Source organism: Lipotes vexillifer, unplaced genomic scaffold (genome assembly GCF_000442215.2).
Source record: "Lipotes vexillifer unplaced genomic scaffold, Lipotes_vexillifer_v1.1 scaffold216, whole genome shotgun sequence".
NCBI classification, from domain to species: domain Eukaryota; kingdom Metazoa; phylum Chordata; class Mammalia; order Artiodactyla; family Lipotidae; genus Lipotes; species Lipotes vexillifer.
Window position 1 is genome coordinate 860,433 of NW_006779100.1, and position 22,072 is coordinate 882,504.

The 22,072-nt window shown below is 37.5% G+C and overlaps 1 protein-coding gene across 4 annotated transcripts in view; it reads right to left on the minus strand.

Annotated features, from left to right (window-relative positions):
* The window catches only part of RHOT1 (ras homolog family member T1), a 60,069-nt gene that overhangs the window by 18,203 nt on the left and 19,794 nt on the right, over positions 1-22,072 (minus strand). For all 4 annotated transcript variants that reach the window (XM_007452377.1, XM_007452375.1, XM_007452376.1 and 1 more), the window contains exons 7-15: positions 19,417-19,525; positions 19,018-19,119; positions 7,941-8,039; positions 7,326-7,434; positions 6,633-6,753; positions 4,057-4,141; positions 3,539-3,684; positions 2,371-2,471; positions 576-706 (exon numbers count right to left, since the gene is read on the minus strand). In XM_007452377.1, coding sequence (XP_007452439.1) covers positions 576-706; positions 2,371-2,471; positions 3,539-3,684; positions 4,057-4,141; positions 6,633-6,753; positions 7,326-7,434; positions 7,941-8,039; positions 19,018-19,119; positions 19,417-19,525 — 1,003 coding nt within the window. The remainder of the gene's footprint in view (positions 1-575; positions 707-2,370; positions 2,472-3,538; positions 3,685-4,056; positions 4,142-6,632; positions 6,754-7,325; positions 7,435-7,940; positions 8,040-19,017; positions 19,120-19,416; positions 19,526-22,072) is intronic.

A 22,072-nucleotide genomic window follows, 5' to 3' on the forward strand; every position in this document is an offset into this window, starting at 1 on the left:
TCCCTACACTATGTATTATTTATCAATACAAAGGGGATATTGATTTTGTTTCTTAGTTCTTAAGGTCTAAAATAAAAGATGCATTTGTTCTGCATACAGGGAAAGCAGTAGCTGAAAAGGAAGTAAACCGTATCACTGAAAGTGTTATTCCAGAGCCACCTGCTGGCAATTCTCATTACACTATAATTTGGCCTGCTATTTCATCTACAAATATGTCAATCTCCTTACTCAAGTCAGTAGTCAGAATTAGGTATCACTATTCGGTTCAAAATATTCAGTGTACATTTACTTCATGCCAAACACTGTGTTTGATGCTTTCATATGTGTATTTATTTAACCCCCATCTAAAAGCTGTTTAAAAAAAAAAAAGACAAATGATAGCTTACATCAATGAAGCAAAGATAAAGCTAGTTCAGTGAGATTATTGTTACACTTTATCTTACTATCTTACTATTATACATAGGTCACTCAGTTCTACTAATCATCTAAAAAGGTAAATGGTTATGAAAAAATTATGTAAACTCGGCGACTATAAAAATCTGTTGAGTATAGTTCTATTTCTTGAGAACTCTCACCATTAAGTTTCTTCCAAGAAGAGCCTGAAGAACTCCACTTTTCCCACAGTTTTTCATCCCAATCACATTACATCTGAACACATTTCTTTGAGTCTGTTTTTTCTGAAGGTCTATCTTTTTATCTCTTGTTACTAAAAAGAAAAAAAAAAGCTAATTATGTACTGCTTAGGCTCACTGAGCCTTCATTTCACATTCTGCAAAATAGGGTATTGCTATTTATCATTTTTACAAAGTGTTCGATCAATAAACATACTGTACAGTAGTCAAGCTGTATGTGAAATAAAGTACAAAATATAATACAGAAGGGCCCCACTTAGTGAAAAAGATGCATTTCTGAAAGTCGGCTGTAAACTTCTAGTAACCAAATGATATTCATTTCATCATAAAATAAGTATGATTTACATAACAAAATGATATCCGAAAAATGAATGAAAATTACAATGAATACAGCCAATACTATATCCCATCTTTATTTCCGTTATAAATTATTGTCATAACAAATTATAAACTAAAAGATGCTATCTCAAAACTGCACTCTCTTGGGTCTATAAATGGAAAGAAGATATGCACCCTAGGGTTAACTGGCCTTCCTAAGGTAAATCTGTAAAAGAGGCAGCCCTGAAAACAGTGTTGTATCAGCAGAGCAATGAGGCATCTCTTCTTTTTTTTTTTTTTTTGCGGTACGCGGGCCTCTCACTGTTGTGGCCTCTCCCATTGTGGAGCACAGGCTCCTGACGCGCAGGCTCAGTGGCCATGGCTTACGGGCCCAGCCACTCCACGGCATGTGGGATCTTCCCGGACCGGGGCACGAACCCGTGTCCCCTGCATCGGCAGGCAGACCCTCAACCACTGCGCCACCAGGGAAGCCCGAGGCATCTCTTCTCGAGGTAAAGAGACCTCCTTTAACTATACCCAAAGATTCAACTACAAGAAAGCTCACTAAGAGGCACTATTTATAGCAAAAAAAACCCCTGAAAGTGATAAAAAACAGATAATAATTATGGGGTAGTTAAGTTATAGAATATCCATATGATGATACTTTATCTAATCTTAAAGATATATAAAGGTACACTTATTGATAATAGAAATATGGCCACAATGTTTTGTTGAGTGAAGAACCTCATGCTGGCTAATTAGTTCCTTAGTCTTTGGTGCTGCATTAAATACTGTCTAACTGGTTAAGTACTTTGAAGGGTACTTGTTCTGTCAATTTCACAAAGGCTGTCTTCTTGTAATGGGGCTTCCTGTGAGATATGGCATTTTTCCCCGCAAATCAGGATATAAGAACTTCTTGAAATGATCAGCTCCCTAATTTGTTATTTCATATTATATCTATGGGTTTTCTTTAAGTGGAGCACATTGCCTGGCAAGAATGCCTGGTTAACATTACAAGATATGTGAAAGATTTTTTAATGTGGAAAAAGGTTATAAAACTGAGAGATGTACAATCAGTTGAATACCAGGATCATGTGTCAATAGGCATTGTTTTCAATGTTTAAAGAAAATTAAAACACAAGATAGACTGGTAAATACTTTTCATGCCCATAGCCCTCCCTGATTTTCATCAATGAAGCACCCTCAGGGGGAGACTAGAGGTAAAACCTCTACTCTTTCTTTTTCGATAAACAATTAAATCAAGCAACTTACCTCAAAAGTGATTACCAAATCAAGGGCAAACAAATAGAGTATAGACATGGAAGACTAATGAAGATGCATTTATTTTTACTCTTTTTACATATGAAACTGGAATCCTAAAAAAAATGTTTTTCTAATCAAATAGCATACAGATACTTACCTGTGATGGCTGAAGCTTGAGACTCTTGCTCAGTCAATATTGAATAGCCTAGATAACCCAAATACTCCAGGCACCGCTGCACATCTAAATAGGTCGTGAGCCTAGGAAAGGGAAGAGTTTAAAATGTGAAAAGTTCCTAAATGAGTATTTATTAAAAAAAAAATTACAACAGCTCAAATAATTTTACCACTAGACCCAGATAATTTTTGTCAGACTGCTTTAATTTCCCATGTGCCCAACCATGGCTTTTCCTACAGTGACATTCTTAGGGCAGAGATGAAAGAGAGGAGAATGCAAGATGTGGGGTGGAGGGGGCTCCTGTATCTATTCCACCTGCCTGGAGAGAGCAAGGCCACACAGATGAGCAGTGAGCAGCTGGTAAGATCTAGAGCAGGGATATTTTATATTATTTGCTTCCCAAGTTACATATTGTACTGCAAATACGGGCTAGTTAAGGACTTAATGATAATTAAATCTATAAAGGTTTGCAAAAGGTGCAAAAAATAACTGAAAGGCTAAAAGGCACTTGAAAATAGTTAGCCTTTTGTATGATTTTTTATTTTTAACTTTCATATGATTTGAAAAAAGAACAGATCCTGGTGTTGAGAAAGTTATTTTCGCCAAGGCTAAAGTAATTATGTCATTATGCACAACCAGAGAATTTTTTTAGCACCCTAGACAATAGGTCAACAAGACTGCAGACACCCTCACTAAGTCTAAGAGTTCACTGAAAACAAACAACAACAACAAAAAAATCCTCAAAGTAAGAATTCAGTGTCAAGTAAAATATGCTCTCCCCATATTCTGAAAATACAAGATTTGTACAATAACAATGATGTTTCCCTTAATCAAAAGTATTAAAACACACTGTAAATCAACTATACTCCAATAAAAAATTTTTTAAGTATTGAAATTTACTTCCATTTTTATATGACTTATTACTGTTTCCCTGTACCTCATCCAAAAGCAAACACATCCCTTCCTGATAAATTTATAGAACATCTATAGTTCATCTTAGAGGTAGCAGCAGCACTATAAATCCTGCTCACAGGCAGCTACCATTGAAGCACTTCACAAGATCTGACAAATATACAAAATGATGAACGTAATGCACCATAATTTCAAACTAGCTGTAACTCTAGAGGAAAGAAGTGAGCTCTATACTCACGTCCACTGGGAAAGGAATCCCTGGTAGGTTATCCAGCCTTTTTCATTCGTACAAACTGTGTTATTCACATCTGGCCCCCAAGGTATGTAAGGGAAAACTTTAAACAAGTCTTTAAGCTCATCAGGTGACAAAGCACAGTCTCTATCCTGAAGATACACAAGGAAGTATACATAACATTTAGATATCTAAGAGGATAATTCCCAAATGCAAGAGCCCCCTAATCAAGTAAAACTATGTTTCTAAAAACTAACAAATGAAAAGAAATTTTACATTTTATCAAGAAAACTCCTTACACATATATAAGGAAACCTATGCAAGGGTCTATCAGAAACTAGACTTTTTCATCTTGAGAAAATAATAAAGTAAATAATATGAGAAACTATCTTTGCTACTTTAAGAAAGTTTGGGTAATTTTTGGCTATGTGACAGGAATACCCAATAGCTCAGGGATCAGAGTTACATCATTCACAGGAAAATATTTTATCATATATCATGGAAAACTGCAGCTAAAAGCTTACCAAATCATGCTTGTCAAAAGTACTCTGGAGAAACAAATATGCGTGATGATTTAATTCAGTAGTGCAATCAGGAGGTATTTTTAGCCTGTTGATGAAAAAAAAAAGTAAAATAAATCATTAACCAAATATTAAAATTTAACTGGAGAAATGAACATGAAATTGCAACAAGTATTTTTGTAGGATGGCAGCAATTACAGAACATGTTTTCTGTAGCCATTTAGACTTGCCCAGGGAAAGTCACTGCAGTGGTATGGCAATTCTCAGAAGAGTCATAATAGTGCTCATTCCAAGATGACAGTTTTCTTTTTTTTTTTTTTTTTTTTTTTTTCAAATTCCTTTTCAAATTCTACTTAGTCCTACATGATACCTTTTTGTTTTTTTTTGTTTGTTTTGTTTTTTTGTTTTTTTTTCCCTTGCGTTATGCGGGCCTCTCACTGTTGTGGCCTCTCCCATTTGCGGAGCACAGGCTCCGGACGCGCAGGCTCAGTGGCCATGGCTCACGGGCCCAGCCGCTCCGCGGCATGTGGGATCTTCCCGAAACGGGGCACGAACCCGCGTCTCCTGCATCGGCAGGCGGACTCTCAAGCACTGCGCCACCAGGGAAGCCCGATGACAGTTTTCTTAACTATCTGAAGGGCAGGTTGTATTAAAAAATTTACAGACAATACTGATTAAACTGTAATGGGTTGTTCTTCCTACAAACCAATTATAAGTCAAAATTATGAGCTTTAAACAATGTCAACATTGTAATGAATTGAAAATGATGTGAAGAGATGTTATTTCTGCCTGATTTGACCTTTGACACACCCTAAATTCGAGTCAATAAACATTTATCAAATGCACAGAGGTACTGGGGACATAAAAACAAGACAGGCTCCCTACCTCTAAGGAACCACATTCAAGCTGGAGACAGACCACAAGTAGATAACCTCACTATCTCAACAGAATGAGGCAACTGTTGAGTATGGGTAAATTACAGATGCTAGGGGAACCCTTGTAAAAGGGAACACCTTGGCCTGGGGATGGGAAGGTGTCAGTCAGCACTGCTGAGAGACACTGTCACCTGTATTGAGTCTTGAAGGATAACAGACGTGAATTAGGTTGGGGGAAGAGGGAGGAAGAGAGTAAAAATACCATGGACAAAAGCCTGGAGTGGGAAACAATATCTGATTGGTGGACCAGAAATAGTTTAGTATTTACTTCTAGAATGAAGGCAGGGAGTGAGCCGGAGTGAGCCGATCATGAATGACCTCCTACCCCGGGTTAAGAAGCTTAGGCTTTATCCTGCCTTGAAGGGTAAGTGACATGGCAAAATCCATGTTGTATATCTATTAATCTAGCAGCAGTGTGAAGGACAGGGGCAGAGAGTTTAATAAGAAGACTCAAGTGGTGGCTCTGAAGGGGCTACTTTACAGAAAATTAATGGTAGAGCGCAGAAAGAAATTAAAAGAGATCTTAGTGTAAGTCACAAAGCCATAAAAGATGGAGTTTCCTTATTGTCATACTTTAGAAAGCAATAAGCAACCTCCCACAGAATTTATCTACCCACATAAATGGCACAGTAAAGAAAACTTGATAAAAAAAGTCCTGGGACAAATGCATTCATTCAATATATATTTATTGAAAAACCTGGGAAATTACCTGAGCCAAGATTTAATAACTTTGACAAGGGAAGTTTTAACTTAGAACTGATTAATGGACCAGGAATCCAACTAGAAATTTTGCTTCCTTAATGATGGGGAAGGAAAAACAATAACAAAGTTTTTCTGAACCCTTACATGGATAGCTAGCAGTGCTACGCTAAAATTAAAAAGCAGATCATGAAGATAATGTGCTACTGAAAAAGCGAAGAAAAATGGTGAAAGGCTCAAAGGCCAGATCTTGGCAAGTCACTTCCCTGAAAAGCCTACTTCCCTTGGGTATGGGAGAGGCATCCTATAGCAAGGCAGTCTCCTATTTCAGGGTGATGCTGGGTTCATCATTAAACATACAGAACTTAAGCATATCATTATCTAAAGAAAAACAACCACAAAGAGACTGGTTGTTTAGGGAAAATACTTATTTTATCCTGAGCTGAGAACCGTCTATAAAACTTAGGGAGGAGAAGGACTAAAGAAAAGAAAAATGCTAACCAATATATTCTCATCCCTTGACTCGAAAAACAAGTTCGTCTAGCATCTTTTATCTCCTTCCTCAATAAAATGAATAAAAAAAGATACTTGTATTCTTCATTAGAAGAAGAGGAAGAGTTTGAGCCATGCTATAAATCAGTGGCTCTCAACTGGGGATGATTTCACTCCTGAGGGGACATTTTTGGCTGTCACGACTCGGGGAAGAGGTGCTGCTGGCCATCTAAGGATGTGCTAATAAACATCCTATAACTCGTAGAACAGGCTCTACAATGAAGAATTATCTAGTCCAAAATGTCAATAGTGCCAAGTTTGAGAAACCCTGCTATAAACGGCTCTATAAATCTATAAATTATTCCTGAGTAGCTCAGAGCCTACCTACCAACGTGCTAAATAAAACTTTAAAATACTGGCAAGTGAAATCAATTAGAAGCCAAAGGTACATACAAGGGAAATAAATATTCAGGTGTCAAATCCAGATCGTCATCATAACCAAATCGTCGAAGCACAGTCCAAGTAGTTTCATGTCTCCCTCTCTGAATAAAAAGTGTGTGTAAAAAAAGAAAACCTGAAATAAAATAAATTAGTAAATATAGCTGATGTGAAAATGGGTAGAGTCACATGGAAGAAAAGCATGTAACACATACAGCAAGAGCTAGACTCCTGAATATATGTGTACTAGTTTTGCATATGGAAGGTCAAACCAAAACAACGTTCGCAAAGAGTTGATTTCAGAATCATTTCACAGATACACCCAGGTCAGCAAGAGATGGCACTACATGAAAGGGCCAAAAACATATCCCAAGGAATATACTGACATTCACATGGTTATATGATAAAAACAAATGAAATCATTTTAATTTTAAGATAAATTTGTTTCTGAAATCTCTTACCCTCAGATGGACCTCTGCACGCCTGAGATCCAATCAATTTCCTTACCTCTAATTTATACTCACAGTAAAGATAATTATCCCCACCAACGCCTGCCTCTTCCAACTCTTAAACATCCATGTTAGATTTTAGGTATATTAGTAAATACAAACATTTCCCTAAATGTAGATAATACTATAAAGACTTTTGCCTTCCGCTAAATTTTGAAAATATTAAATTCAAAAGGGGGAAAAAGCACCATTCACCCACCTTTCAATGTCAATCCACTATCAGCCACACCATCACTTATATGTTTTCTGACTACATTTTTGACATCTTCTAGAGCTTGAGGAGCTAACGGAGTGTTGAAACAAATTCTCTAGCAAAAAACATAAAGTTAAAAACAAATCAGCATTAAAACCACAAATAATACAAATATTAATCCACAAAGCAACATTAAATCAAAGAGTTGCAACCAAAGGAAACACATTCTGAATTAGCAGAGCCTCTACTTTGTATTAAGTAAAACATGTCATACTTAGGACATGTTTTCCCTCCCCTCCCCATCATGTTCCTAAAACACAGAGCTCTTTGTGTAGCTATGTTATACAAAACTGAGAAAGAAAAATAATTCAGAGTTCAGACTCCAAGTCACCCTTAATAAACCCACTGTACACCATGAAATGACACTCTCAGAGTCCCCTCAATTCCTAAGCATAAGAGAGTTTTATCCCCTAGGTAAAGATTAAATAGCCTGATGTGAAAGAGAGTTTTTACATGAAAGAGATGCGTGTTTATCAAAATACCATTGTTCAAGCCAATAAATTTTTTCTCTTCTCAGCAAAAAAAGACCAAGATACACGAATATTTGAAATAAAAGGCTACCTGAAAGAAGTTGAGTTCAGCATCATTGAGAGTACCATCATTATCTTGATCAGATATTTTAAATATACGAGTAAGGGCTTTTACACAGGCTGGTTTCATCTATAAATCATTGAGAAAAGAAACAATCGTTTTAATGTAAATAGCTGGGATTTTAAAATATGATTTTCATAAATATGCTGAGAAGAATTCTGAATGTTTTCACTGCCAAATACATAACATCAAATACAACCAACATGAAAAATGAACTAAAGCAAAGCCATTTCCTTTTATACCCAAGCCACTTTAAGTAAATGAGGGAATATTTACTTGGTCCGATCTGGAATGGTTAAACTCTCCCTTCATGACCACACACCCTCTGAAGGTGGGCAAAAGAGAAATTCATCTTTAGGGAAGATTCATTCTTGCAGTCATATAAGGAAGAAATGCCCTCTCTCATTCCATAAAGAATTTGAGCTGACATAAAACTACAGTAAAGGCTTTTCTCCCCCAACTTCTCTGATTTTTGACCTTCTAGCAGCAAAAGGGGACTAAATGTTTTGGTCTGTCACTTGTGTGTGTGTGTATATCAAAGCTGGGATATAAAATGTACTGATTCGCAAGCAGGTGACAAAATAGCACTGGTCGATAAGTGTACAAGTCTTTTACTAACTTCCTATTATGAGATAAGAATTACATTTAAAAAATTACATTTTTGACTCTACAACTTTTATAAGAAAAGCTGCTGGAAATGTACTTTGACAACTTTTATTTTAGGATTTATAATGGATAGAACAAATATTTGACTATTTAAAAATAAACCCCAGGGGCTTCCCTGGTGGCGCAGTTAAGCCGATGCAGGGGACACGGGTTCGTGCCCCGGTCCGGGAAGATCCCACATGCCGCGGAGTGGCCGGTCCCGTGAGCCATGGCCGCTGAGCCTGCGCGTCTGAAGCCTGTGCTCCTCAACGGGAGAGGCCACGACAGTGAGAGGCCCGCGTACCGCAAAAAAAAAAAAAAAAAAAAAAAAAAAGTAATTGAAGAAAAACAGTGATGCGTTTTTCATTAAAGCTTGAAATGTATCAGAAGCAAAAGTGCTCTAAGGTACTAGCTCAATACAATATTTAAATATTAATCTCTTAAAATATAACACCAAAAAATGACTACTTTTTAAAAGTATTAAAAATTATACTTTAATAAAACTAAAATATTTTGGCAGTAATAAAATAAACTCATTTTGCATATAAGGTAATCTAAACCCTCACACAGATCTTTTGCATTGTTAGGTAAGCAGAGGACTCCATGGGTCATACAGAGTCCGTCATCACCAGAAACACATTTCAAATTCAGGCTTTAATTTAGAATATGATCTTTTTGATGATCCTACCTCAAATCTGTTAAAAGCTTATTAATGTCTAAATAAAAGATCCTGTTATAAGCTTAGACTCAAGGCTTGTACTTGTATAAATCAAGGCATATAGTCTCTAAAAGTTATAGATTTTACCTTAGGAAGGTCCACCTAAGAAATGACTAACAGATGGTAGTAGGTGTTTTACAGGGAAGGGAGGATTAGCAGATTAGCAGAACTAATAATAGGCCTAAGAAAAAAGTAGCAATTAGAGAATTGAGAACAAACTAACAGTGGGGATTTAATGTACTGCTAGGCTAAGCTGAGAAGTAAATCTCTCCAGTATGAGACTGTTTCCCAAATTTTCTTGATCGTAAGATATAGCACCTGGCTGAATCAGAATGGAATCTGTATTTTTTTTTTTTTTTTTTTTTTTTTTTTGGTACACGGGCATCTCCCTGCTGTGGCCTCAGTAAAAGGAATTTTTTTTTTTTTTTTTTTTTTTTTTTTTTTTTTGCAGTATGCAGGCCTCTCACCGCTGCGGCCTCTCCCGTTGCAGAGCAAAGGCTCCGGACGCACAGGCCCAGCGGCCATGGCCCACGGGCCCAGCCGCTCCACGGCATGTGGGATCCTCCCGGACCGGGGCACGAACCCGCGTCCACTGCATCGGCAGGCAGACTCTCAACTACTGTGCCACCAGGGAAGCCCCTGGAATCTGTATTTCTAACAAGTACACCTAGTGACTATTATGAGGTGAATTTGGGAAATAGTGAATTAAGAGCAAGTTAGAAATAAACACTCCAAATAAGGAACAGTAAACCAGGATTAAGGAAGAGTAAATCAGGGTCAGATTAAGGGATAACTAAGAATAATATTTATACCAGGGGTCAGCACTTTTTTGGTAAAGAGCTACATAGCAAATACTTTAGGCTTTGGGGGTCAACAGGCAAAATCAAGGATATCATGTAGGTACTTACATAGCAAGAGATAATCAAATTTCCACAAAGTTTTTATTAATGAAATTAAAAATATAGTAATAACTGGGTATATCTTTACTATACAGGTCTACTAATGAGAAGGATGGAATTCCTCTTAGAGCGATAACATTTGGCTTAATTAGGGTTCAAAGTTAATGTTCCCTACCTTGTAATAACCTATAATGGAATATAATCTGCAAAAAACCCCACAAAAACAAAAAACAAATCACTACGCTATACACCCGAAACTAACAAAATATTGTAAATCAACTATATTTCAATTAAAAAAAAAAGTCAGCATTCCCTATCATGAAAATCAATTGCAAGTGTTCAGCTGTTAATGCTGATCTGTAATGAGATTCTACATATTCCATCTTTGAAAATGTCTTTTTGCACATATACACACTGCCAATAGTGACACATATCTGTAAACATATAACTTTAATTGAGCACATTCATCACTTGGAAGGCATTTACAGAATCATATTTGATTTTTTTCTTGATATTGCCCGTTAACACATCATGACACTGCAGATTGATCAGTTCCAACTGAAGGCTGGGTGGAAGCTCCTCAACTGCATGGTCAAATGGATTAGGAAATAAGGAAATTTCCTTTGCACGTGCATTTAGGTCCAAAAAAAACAATGCTGAAATTAGAGCTCAGAATATATATCTGTTTTGCCATCTGAAAATGCACTTTTTTTCTTTTCTTGTTTTGGCATGATAGGTATATACTAATAAAAAAATAAAATGCCGCAGTACAGTGGTACACGTGGTACATGAAATGCTGCCGAATTTGAAGCGTGTCAGTCCAGTTAGCAGTGCACTGAGCAGCAGTGTTATGACAGTTACCACATATAAGCTCTGTTGCAACTATGCAACTCTGCCTTTGTAACAGGAAAGTATAGACAAACATAAAGGAATGAAGGTGGCTGTGGTACAATAAAACTTATTTATCAATGGTGAAAATCTGAATGTCATATAATTTTCCCATATCTCAAAATATTATTCCTTTTGATTTTTTCCCCAATCATTAAAGAATGTAAAATGTATCTTAGCTCATAGGCTGTATAAAAACAGGTGGCAGGCCAAATTTGGCCTGTGGGTCAGTTCTACAACCACTCACCTATACTATAAACTTTTCCTGAAAAAAATGCTTTCAGGAAACTTTTTCTCCCCCAGCAAACTTTCATTTCTTAAAAACTCAAATACAACAACAAAAGAAACAAATAACTCCATTAAGAAATGGGCAAAATACTCAAATAGACCTTTCTCCAAAGAAGATATACAAATGGCCAATAAGCACATGAAAAGATGTCCAACATCGTTAGCCATCAAAGAAATGCAGTTCAAACAACAAGGGCTTCCCTGGTGGCGCGGTGGTTGAGAGTCCGCCTGCCAATGCAGGGGACATGGGTTCGTGCCCTGGTCCGGGAGGATCCCACATGCCGCGGAGTGGCTGGGCCTGTGAGCCATGGCCGCTGGGCCTGCGCGTCCGGAGCCTGTGCTCCACAGCGGAAGAAGGCCGCAGCAGTGAGAGGCCTGCATACCGCAAAAAAACAAAAAGAAAAACAACAACAACAAAAAAAGAGATACCACTCACATCTACTAGGACAGCTATAAACAAACAAACAAAGGTGGGGGCTGGGGAATAACAAGTGTTGGCAAAGATGTGGAGAAACTGGGACTTTCATATAGTTTAGTGGTTCCTCGGTAAGTAAAACATAAAATTACCACATGACCTAGCAATTCCACTGCTAAATAGACACTCAAAACAGGGGTTCTAACTTATGTGCGAATGTTCTTAGCAGCTCTTTTACGACAGCCAAAAAGTGGAAGCAACCCAAATATCCAGCAACAGATGAATGGATAAACAAAATGTGGTATATCCATAAAATGAAGTATCATTTGACCATAAAAAGGAATGAAGTACTAATAATGCTACAACGTGGATGGATGTACCTTGAAAACGTTACACTAAGTGAAAGAAGCCAGACACAGGGACTTCCCTGGTGGCGCAGTGGTTAAGAATCTGCCTGCCAACGCAGGGGACATGGGTTCAAGCACTGGTCTGGGAAGATCCCACGTGCCACAGAGCAACTAAGCCCGTGCACCACAGCTACTGAGCCTGTGCTCTACAGCCCACGAGCCACAACTACTGAGCCTGCGTGCCAAAATTACTGAAGCCCGCATGCCTAGAGCCCATGCTACGCAACAAGAGAAGGCACCACCATGAGAAACCCATGCACCACAACAAAGAGTAGCCCCCATTCGCCACAAGTAGAGAAAGCCATGCACAGCAACAAAAACCCAACGCAGCCAAAAATTAATTAATTAATTAATTTAAAAAAATAAATAGGCATAAGACTCTTAGACAGCCTCATCCACCGGAGGGCTGACAGCAGAAGCAAGAAGAACTACAATTATGCAGCTTGTGGAAGGAAAACCACATTCACAGGAAGACAGACAAAATGAAAAGGCAGAGGACTTTGTACCAGATGAAGGTACAAGATAAAACCCCAGAAAAACAACTAAATGAAGTGGAGATAGGCAACCTTGCAGAAAAAGAATTCAGAATAATGACAGTGAAGATGATCCAGGACCTCGGAAAAAGAATTGGAGGCAAAGATCGAGAAGATGCAAGAAATGTTTAACAAAGACTGGGAAGAATTAAAGAACAAACACCTAGAAGAATTAAAGAATGAACAAACAGAGATGAACAATACAATAACTGAAATGAAAAATACACTAGAAGGAATCAATAGCAGAATAACTGAGGCAGAAGAATGGATAAGTGACCTGGAAGACAGAATGGTGGAATTCACTGCTGTAGAACAGAACAAAGAAAAAAGAATGAAAAGAAATGAAGACAGTCTAAGAGACTTCTGGGACAACATGAAACACAACAACATTCGCATTATAGGGGTCCCAGAAGGAGAAGAGAGAGAGAAAGGACCAGAGAAAATATTTGAAGAGATTATAGTCAAAAACTTCCCTAACATGGGAAAGGAAATAGCCACCCAAGCCCAGGAAGCGCAGAGAGTCCCAGGCAGGATAAACCCAAGGAGAAACATGCCGAGACACACAGTAATCAAACTGACAAAAATTAAAGACAAAGAAAAATTATTGAAAACAAGGGAAAAATGACAAATAACATACAAGGGAACTGCCATAAGGTTAACAGCTGATTTCTCAGCAGAAACATTACAAGCCAGAAGGGAGTGGCACGATATATTTAAAGTGATGAAAGGGAAGAACCTACAACCAAGATTACTCTACCCAGCAAGGATCTCCTTCAGATTCGATGGAGAAATCAAAAGCTTTACAGACAAGCAAAAGCTAATAGAATTCAGCACCACCAAACCAGCTCTGCAACAAATGCTAAAGGAACTTCTCTAGGTAGGAAACACAAGAGAAGAAAAGGACCTACAAAAACAAACCCATAACAATTAAGAAAATGGTAACAGGAACATACATATTGATAATTACCTTAAACGTGAATGGATTAAATGCTCCAACCAAAAGACACAGGCTCGCTGAATGAATACAAAAACAAGACCCATAAATATGCTGGCTACCAGAGACGCACTTCAGACTTAGGGACACATATAGACTGAAAGTGAGGGGATGGAAAAAGATATTCCATGCAAATGGAAATCAAAAGACAGCTGGAGTAGCAATACTCATATCAGATAAAATAGACTTTAAAATAAAGAATGTTACAAGAGACAAGGAAGGACACTGCATAATGATCAAGGGATCAATCCAAGAAGAAGATATAACAATTATAAATATATATGCACGCAACATAGGAGCACCTCAATACATAAGGCAACTGCTAACAGCTGTAAAAGAGGAAATGGACAGATCATCCAGACAGAAAATTAGTAAGGAAACACAAGCTTTAAATGACACAATAGACCAGATAGATTTAATTGATATTTATAGGACATTCCATCCAGAAACAACAGATTACACTTTCTTTTCAAGTGCACACAGAAAATTCTCCAGGATAGATCACATCTTTGGTCACAAATCAAGCCTCAGTAAATTTAAGAAAATTGAAATCATATCAAGCATCTTTTCTGACCACAACGCTATGAGATTAGAAATCAATTGCAGGGAATAAAACGTAAAAAACACAAACACATGGAGGCTAAATAATACGTTACTAAACAATCAAGAGATCACTGAAGAAATCAAAGAGGAAATCACAAAATACCTAGAGACAAATGACAATGAAAACACGATGATCCAAAACCTATGGGATGCAGCAAAAGCAGTTCTAAGAGAGAAGTTTATAGCAATACAAGCCTACCTCAAGAAACAAGAAAAATCTCAAATAATCAATCTAAACTTACACCTAAAGGAACTAGAGAAAGAAGAACAAACAAAACCCCAAGTTAATAGAAGGAAAGAAATGATAAAGATCACAGCAGAAATAAATGAAATACAAACAAAGAAAACAACAGCAAAGATCAATAAAACTAAAAGCCGGTTCTTTGAGAAGACAAACAAAATGGTAAACCTTTAGCCAGCCTCACCAAGAAAAAGAGGGAGAGGACTCAAATCAATAAAATTAGAAATGAGGGGCCTTCCCTGGTGGCACAGTGGTTGAGAGTCCGCCTGCCGATGCAGGGGACATGGGTTCGTGCCCTGGGCCGGGAAGATCCCACATGCCGCAGAGCAGCTAGGCCGGTGAGCCATGGCCTCTGAGCCTGCGCGTCCGGAGCCTGTGCTCCACAATGGGAGAGGCCACAACAGTGAGAGGCCAGTGTACCACAAAAAAAAAAAAAAAAAAAAGAAAGAAATGAAAAAGGAGAAGTCACAATGGACACCAGAGAAATACAAAGCATCATAGGAGACTACTACAAGCAACTCTATGCCAATAAAGTGGACAACCTGGAAGAAATGGACCAATTCTTAGAAAGGTATAACCTTCCAAGACTGAACGAGGAAGAAATAGAAAATATGAACAGACCAATCACAAGTAATGAAATTGAAACTGTGATTAAAAATCTTCCAACAAAGTCCAGGACCAGGTGGCTTCACAGGTGAATTCTATCAAACATGTAGCGAAGAGCTAACACCCATCCTTCTCAAACTCTTCCAAAAAATTACAGAGGAAGGAATACTCCAAAACTCATTCTATAAGGCCACCATCACCCTGATACCAAAACCAGACAAAGATACTACAAAAGAAAATTACAGACCAATATCACTGATAAATATACATGCAAAAATCCTCAACAAAATACTAGCAAACAGAATCCATCAACACATTAAAAGGATCATACACCATGATCAAGTGGGATCTATCCCAGGGATGCAAGGATTCTTCAATATACGCAAATCAATCAATGTGATACACCATATTAACAAATTGAAGAATAAAAACCATGTGATCATCTCAATAGATGCAGAAAAAGCTTCTGACAAAATTCAACACCCATTTATGATAAAAACTCTCCAAAAAGTGGGCACACAGGGAACCTACCTCAACATAATAAAGGCCATATACGACAAACCCATAGCAAACATCACTGTCAATGGTGAAAAACTGAAAGCATTTCCTCTAAGATCAGGAACAAAACGACGATGTCCACTCTCGCCACTATTATTCAACATAGTTTCGCAAGTCCTAGCCATGGCAATCAGAGAAGAAAAAGAAATACAAGGAATACAAATTGGAAAAGAAGAAGTAAAAACTGTCACTGTTTTCAGATAACATGATACTATACATAGAGAGTCCTAAAGATGCCATCAGAAAACTACTAGAGCTAATCAATGAATTTGGTATAGTTGCAGGATACAAAATTAATGCACAGAAATCTCTTGCATTCCTATACACTAACAACGAAAGATCAGAAAAAGAAATTAAGGAAACAATCCCATTCACCATTGCAACAAAAAGAATAAAATACCTAGGAATAAACCTACCTAAGGAGGTAAAAGACCTGTATGCAGAAAACTATAAGACACTGATGAAAGACATCAAAGATGACACAAACAGATGGAGAGATATACCATGTTCTTGGATTGGAAGAATCAATACTGTGAAAATGACTATACCACCGAAAGCAATCTACAGATTCAATGCAATACCTATCAAATTACCAGTGGCATTTTCTACAGAACTAGAACAAAAAATCTTAAAATTTGTATGGAGACACAAAAGACCCCGAATAGCCAAAGTAGTCTTGAGGGAAAAAAACAGAGCTGGAGGAATCAGACTCCCGGACTTCAGACTATACTACAAAGCTACAGTAATCAAGACAATAGGGTACTGGCACAAAAACAGAAATATAGATCAATGTAGCAGGATAGAAAGCTCAGAGATAAAGCCACGCACCTATGGTCAATTAATCTATGACAAAGGAGGCAAGGATATACAATGGAGAAGAGACAGTCTCTTCAATAAGTGGTCCTGGGAAAACTGGACAGCTACATGTAAAAGAATGAAATTAGAACACTCCCTAACACCATATACAAAAATAAACTCAAAATGGATTAGAGACCTAAATGTAAGACTGGACACTATAAAACTCTTAGAGGAAAACATAGGAAGAACACTCTTTGACATAAATCACAGCAAGATCTTTTTTGATCCACCTCCTAGAGTAATGGAAATAAAAACAAAAATAAACAAGTGGGACCTAATGAAACTTAAAAGCTTTTGCACAGCAAAGGAAACTACAAACAAGACAAAAAGACAACCCTCAGAATGGGAGAAAATATTTACAGACAAATCAGCTGACAAAGGATTAATCTCCAAAATATATAAACAGCTCATGCAGCTCAATATTAAAAAAACAAACAACCCAATCCAAAAATGGGCAGAAGACCTAAATAGACATTTCTCCAAAGAAGACATACAGATGGCCAAGAAGCACATGAAAAGCTGCTCAACATCACTAATTATTAGAGATATGCAAATCAAAACTACTATGAGGTATCACCTCACACCAGTTAGAATGGGCATCATCAGAAAATCTACAAACAACAAATGCTGGAGAGGGTGTGGAGAAAAGGGAACCCTCTTGCACTGTTGGTGGGAATGTAAATTGATACAGCTACTATGGAGAACAGTATGGAGGTTCCTTAAAAAACTAAAAATAGAATTACCATAGGACCCAGCAATCCCACTACTGGGCATATACCCAGAGAAAACCATAATTCAAAAAGACACATGGACCCCAATGTTCATTGCAGCAGTATTTAGAATAGCCAGGTCATGGAAGCAACCTAAATGCCCACTGACAGACGAATGGGTACACAAGATGTGGTACATATATACAATGGAATATTACTCAACCATAAAAAGGAATGACATTGGGTCATCTGCAGAGATGTGGATGGATCTAGAGACTGTCATACAGAGTGATGTTAAGTCAGAAAGAGAAAAACAAATATAGTATATTAACGCATACATGTGGAACCTAGAAAAATGGTACAGATGAACTGGTCTGCAGGGCAAAAGTAGAGACACAGATGTAGAGAACAAACGTATGGACACCAAGGGGGGAAGTGGGGGTGGGAGTGGTAGTGGGATGAATTGGGAGATTGGGATTGACATGTACACACTGATGTGTATAAAATGGATGACTAATAAGAACCTGTTGTATAAAAAATAAATAAAATTAAATTCAAAAATAAATAAATAAATAAATAAAAGAAGCCAGACACAGAAGACTACATATTGTATGATTCCATTTATATGAAATGTCCAGAATATGCAAGTCCATAGAGACAGAAAGATTACTGGTTGCCAAAAACTGGGGTAAAGAAGGAGGGGGGAATGGGAGTGACTGCTAGTGGGTACAAGGTTTCTTTTGAAACGCTCTGGAGTCAGACAGTGAGGATAGACACACAATTTTGTGAATACATTAAAAATCACTGAAGAGAACACTTCAAAAGGGTGAACTTTATGGTATGTGAGTTACATCTCTATTTAAAAATTAATTTTAAAAGTCTATGGCAGGGCTTCCCTGGTGGCGCAGTGGTTGAGAGTCCACCTGCCGACGCAGGGGACGCGGGTTCGTGCCCCGGTCTGGGAGGATCCCACATGCCGCGGAGCAACTAAGCCCGTGAGCCATGGCCGCTGAGCCTGCGCGTTGGAACGGGAGAGGTCACAACAGTGAGAGGCCCGCGTACCGCAAAAAAAAAAAAAAAAAAAAAGTCTATGGTAAAATATTGTTAAATTTAAAATATTTCATTAAGGAACTACTGTGTTTCTAAGCTATGGAACAAAAGGGAGTATTCAAATTGTATTACATATTGTACCCATGTCAAATAATTACACAGGCTTTTTGCTTGTATGTGTTTTTAAGTTTGTGGATTTTTTTTTTATTTGAATATTATTTTATTTATTTTTTATACTGCACTTTCTTATTAGTTATCTATTTTATACATATTAGTGGATATATGTCAATCCCAATCTCCCAATTCATCCCACAGATTTGTGGATTTAATTGTAGCAAAGCAAGTAGACCATTAGTTAAGTCTTTGGACTTTTTGTTGTTACAATTGCCAATTCTTCTGTTTGTTTTAATGGCACTTCCTGAAATAATATTTCATCTGGAATATTATTCTGACTATTTAACGTGAATGTCTTTGAAGAAAAGTACCTAGAAAATATAACAGTATAGTAAACTAAATTTTAATTTTAGCAGTTTAGATGAATACTTCAGAGTTACTAAAAATCGTTTTCATAACGGAGTTACTACCTACACATTCCAGCCCCTACTAACACAGCCTGATGGGATGGAGGGTTTACCTCTTTCTCCTCTGGGCAGTACAGGGGCCCTGTAGGATGAAGAACAGCTTTCTGTGCATAATAGAAGAGCTCCGATATGTTCTTCAGATTTTTTGCTGAACACTGAAAAGAAAGTTTAAAATTTTTCACTCTGAAAGCAATTATGAGAGCTAAAAATATTTTTTAAACTATCAACATTCCTTGAAGAAACTGAAAAAAGTGCATTTTTCTTAGTGGATATCACAATATGACTGTCTACAAAGAGCTCAGAGGCCATCTCCAAGTTCTCTGTTTTATTTGGTTTACATGACTTCACAAACAAATTTATTCCACCCCACATCTTCCCGCCCTCCTATTCTGAACCTCAATTTAGTGAGAATTCACCAACTGTAAATTTCAAAATCCAATGATAAGGCATACCTCTACACAGGTTTCTATTTCTGTGTACTGGTTCATAATAGGAAGGATGGTCTCCATACTACTGTATTCCACCAGATCAGATTTGTTCCCAACCAATATCAAAGGCAGCCTGAAATAAACAGGGCACATTGTAATAATAAGGAAGGCAAAAGACAGTAGATTTATATTTTAATGTACATTGTAACCTAGTCTAACTAATAAGATTTACTTAATCTCCTCAATATGAACCCTCTATCTTAGTCAGCCCAAGCACCCTGGAAAGCATGTTCGTAATCAGCAAATATTTACTGAGTTCCTATTATAAGCCAGGGACAGTTCTAAGCATTACAGACACAAGACAGAAAAGGTCCCTGCTCCCTCTCATAGTGAAAATCAGAAAATGGACAATAAGCAAATAAACAAACAAGACACTTTCCTCCAATTCTGTAAGTGCAATGAAGGAAATAAACAGGGGGATATGGGATAAAGTAATGGGAGAGGGCTAACTCTACATGGTAATCAGGGAAAAATCTCTCTGACAAGCTGGCATTTGAGCCAAGGAGTAAAGGATGAAATGGAATCTGTTATGTGAAAATCCAAGAAAGAGCTGGCTGGGAAGAAGGGACAGCATGTGCAAAAGCCCCAAACTGAAAAAACATTCCCATGAGTCCAAAGAACAGAAAAATGCCAGAGTGGCCGAAGAGTACTGGTCCAAGGGGAAGAGGTATGAAACGGAGTTGGAGAGAGGAGCAAAGGCCAGACACAAAAGGAATTACAGCTGCAGTAAAGAGTGTGTGTTTTATTTTAAGTGTAAAAAGGGAAGCCACAGAAGGGTTATAAGTAGGTGAATGATATGATCCAAATGATATTTTAAAATGCAGTCATTTGTTATCTTTGAGAGATACATACTGAAATATTTACAGTACAATATGATGTTTGATTTGTTCAAAATGATCCCAAGGGGAGGGGTAATAAATGAAACAAAACTGGCCATGAGTTGTTAATTACTGAAGCTGGATGACTGATACAGAGGGATTCGTTATACTATTCTCTCTACTTCTGTATATGTTTGATTTTTTTTCAATAATAAAAGTTTTTTTTATGTGATATCTTGGATTAGGGCAATGAAGGTGAAGAGGAAATATTCAGATTTGTGATATATTTTAGAAGTAGAACAAACAGGAGCAATGGGTAGATTAGATATGGAGATTGAAGGAAAACAGAAATCAAGAAAAGTAAACAGGCTTTTTGGCTGGACAAAATACGTAGAGCTTCTGAGACAGAAAAGACTGAGAAATCTGGGTGGGGAGGGCAGTGGGGAGTAGGCAGGGAATTAAGGATTTTGTTTTCAACAAATTAAATCTGACAGGCCTATCAGAAATCTGAATGGGCATTACCAAGGAGTACTAGCCCAGTGGAGAACAATTATTTGTACATCCCACAAGAGAGCTTAAAGGGAAAGCAAATCATCTTGCTGGAACTCCAGATTGCAAAAGAAATACTTGCAAGCATTTATTTAACCACCTAGTGTGGTTATTATGTGTAAAAGGACTGGCCCACTTCATAACCCATATATAGATTGTTAATAGAGCCAGAAGGGTTTCCAAAAATGTGGTGCTTTACAACCAAACATGGCTCAGAATAATTTATGGATCTTAAAAAACAAATACACATGTCCAAGCCCTACTCCAAACCTACTGATTCTAAAACTCAAAGGGTGGAGCAAAGGCTTCTATATTGTTTTAAAGTACTTCAGGTGACAGTGATGGGCACATCTGACTAAGGAGCACTGTGATAATGGTACAAGGAAGTCCTAAGTAAGAACGTATGTGTAACAAATATAAGCTTAAGGTATCAGGCCCACGAAAGAAGGTATTGGGAAAATGTGAAGTCCATACACTAAAGAAATAGATCACCTTGGAACAAATCAACCACAAGAGAAATAAATATGCTCACATGATTCAGGGAGGGGTAAAACGCAATTAGAGATCTCCAAATATTGAAAGCCACTTTCAGATGGCATACTAAAAGGGCCACAAGACTAGCCAGCTAGTTTCTAAAGAGCAGTTTAGGAAGCTGTCGTAGTAGAGCCCATTTTAAAAATTCAGTTTTTCAAGCTAGTGCTTGATAGATCCTGGCAAAACTGACTCCTCTGAAGAGTCCCTCCTGGAAACAGTTCAAGTAATCAGCAAGAAAAACAAGTGTCAAGAGCATACAGGCATTGTTTCCTCCAAGGCAGTCCTGTCCAATACAACCTTCTGTGATGACAGAAATGATCTTTATCTGTACTGTCCATTCCTGTAACCTCTAGCCACAAGTGGCTATCAAGCACTTGAAATGTGGCTGTGTCCAAGAAACTGAATTTTTCGTTTTATTTCATTTTACTTAAATTGCCACAACTGACTAGAAGCTACTGCCTTGGACAGTATAGCTCTAGAGAGCTCCTTTCAGCTTTGTCAGTAAGTCACTACAAAGTGACTTTAAAACAATGCTAATGATAAAACAATGATAAAGAGAAGCAATCAGAGATGCAAGATGTAGCACATACAATGCCATCTCAGTCACAAAGTAAATACGTGAGAGGGTGAGTCACCATGTTCATCTGTTTAGAAACAGATTTTAGAGTTTCAAGGCATGAAAATGCCCAACTAAAAAAGAAATCTAAAAAATGAAGTAA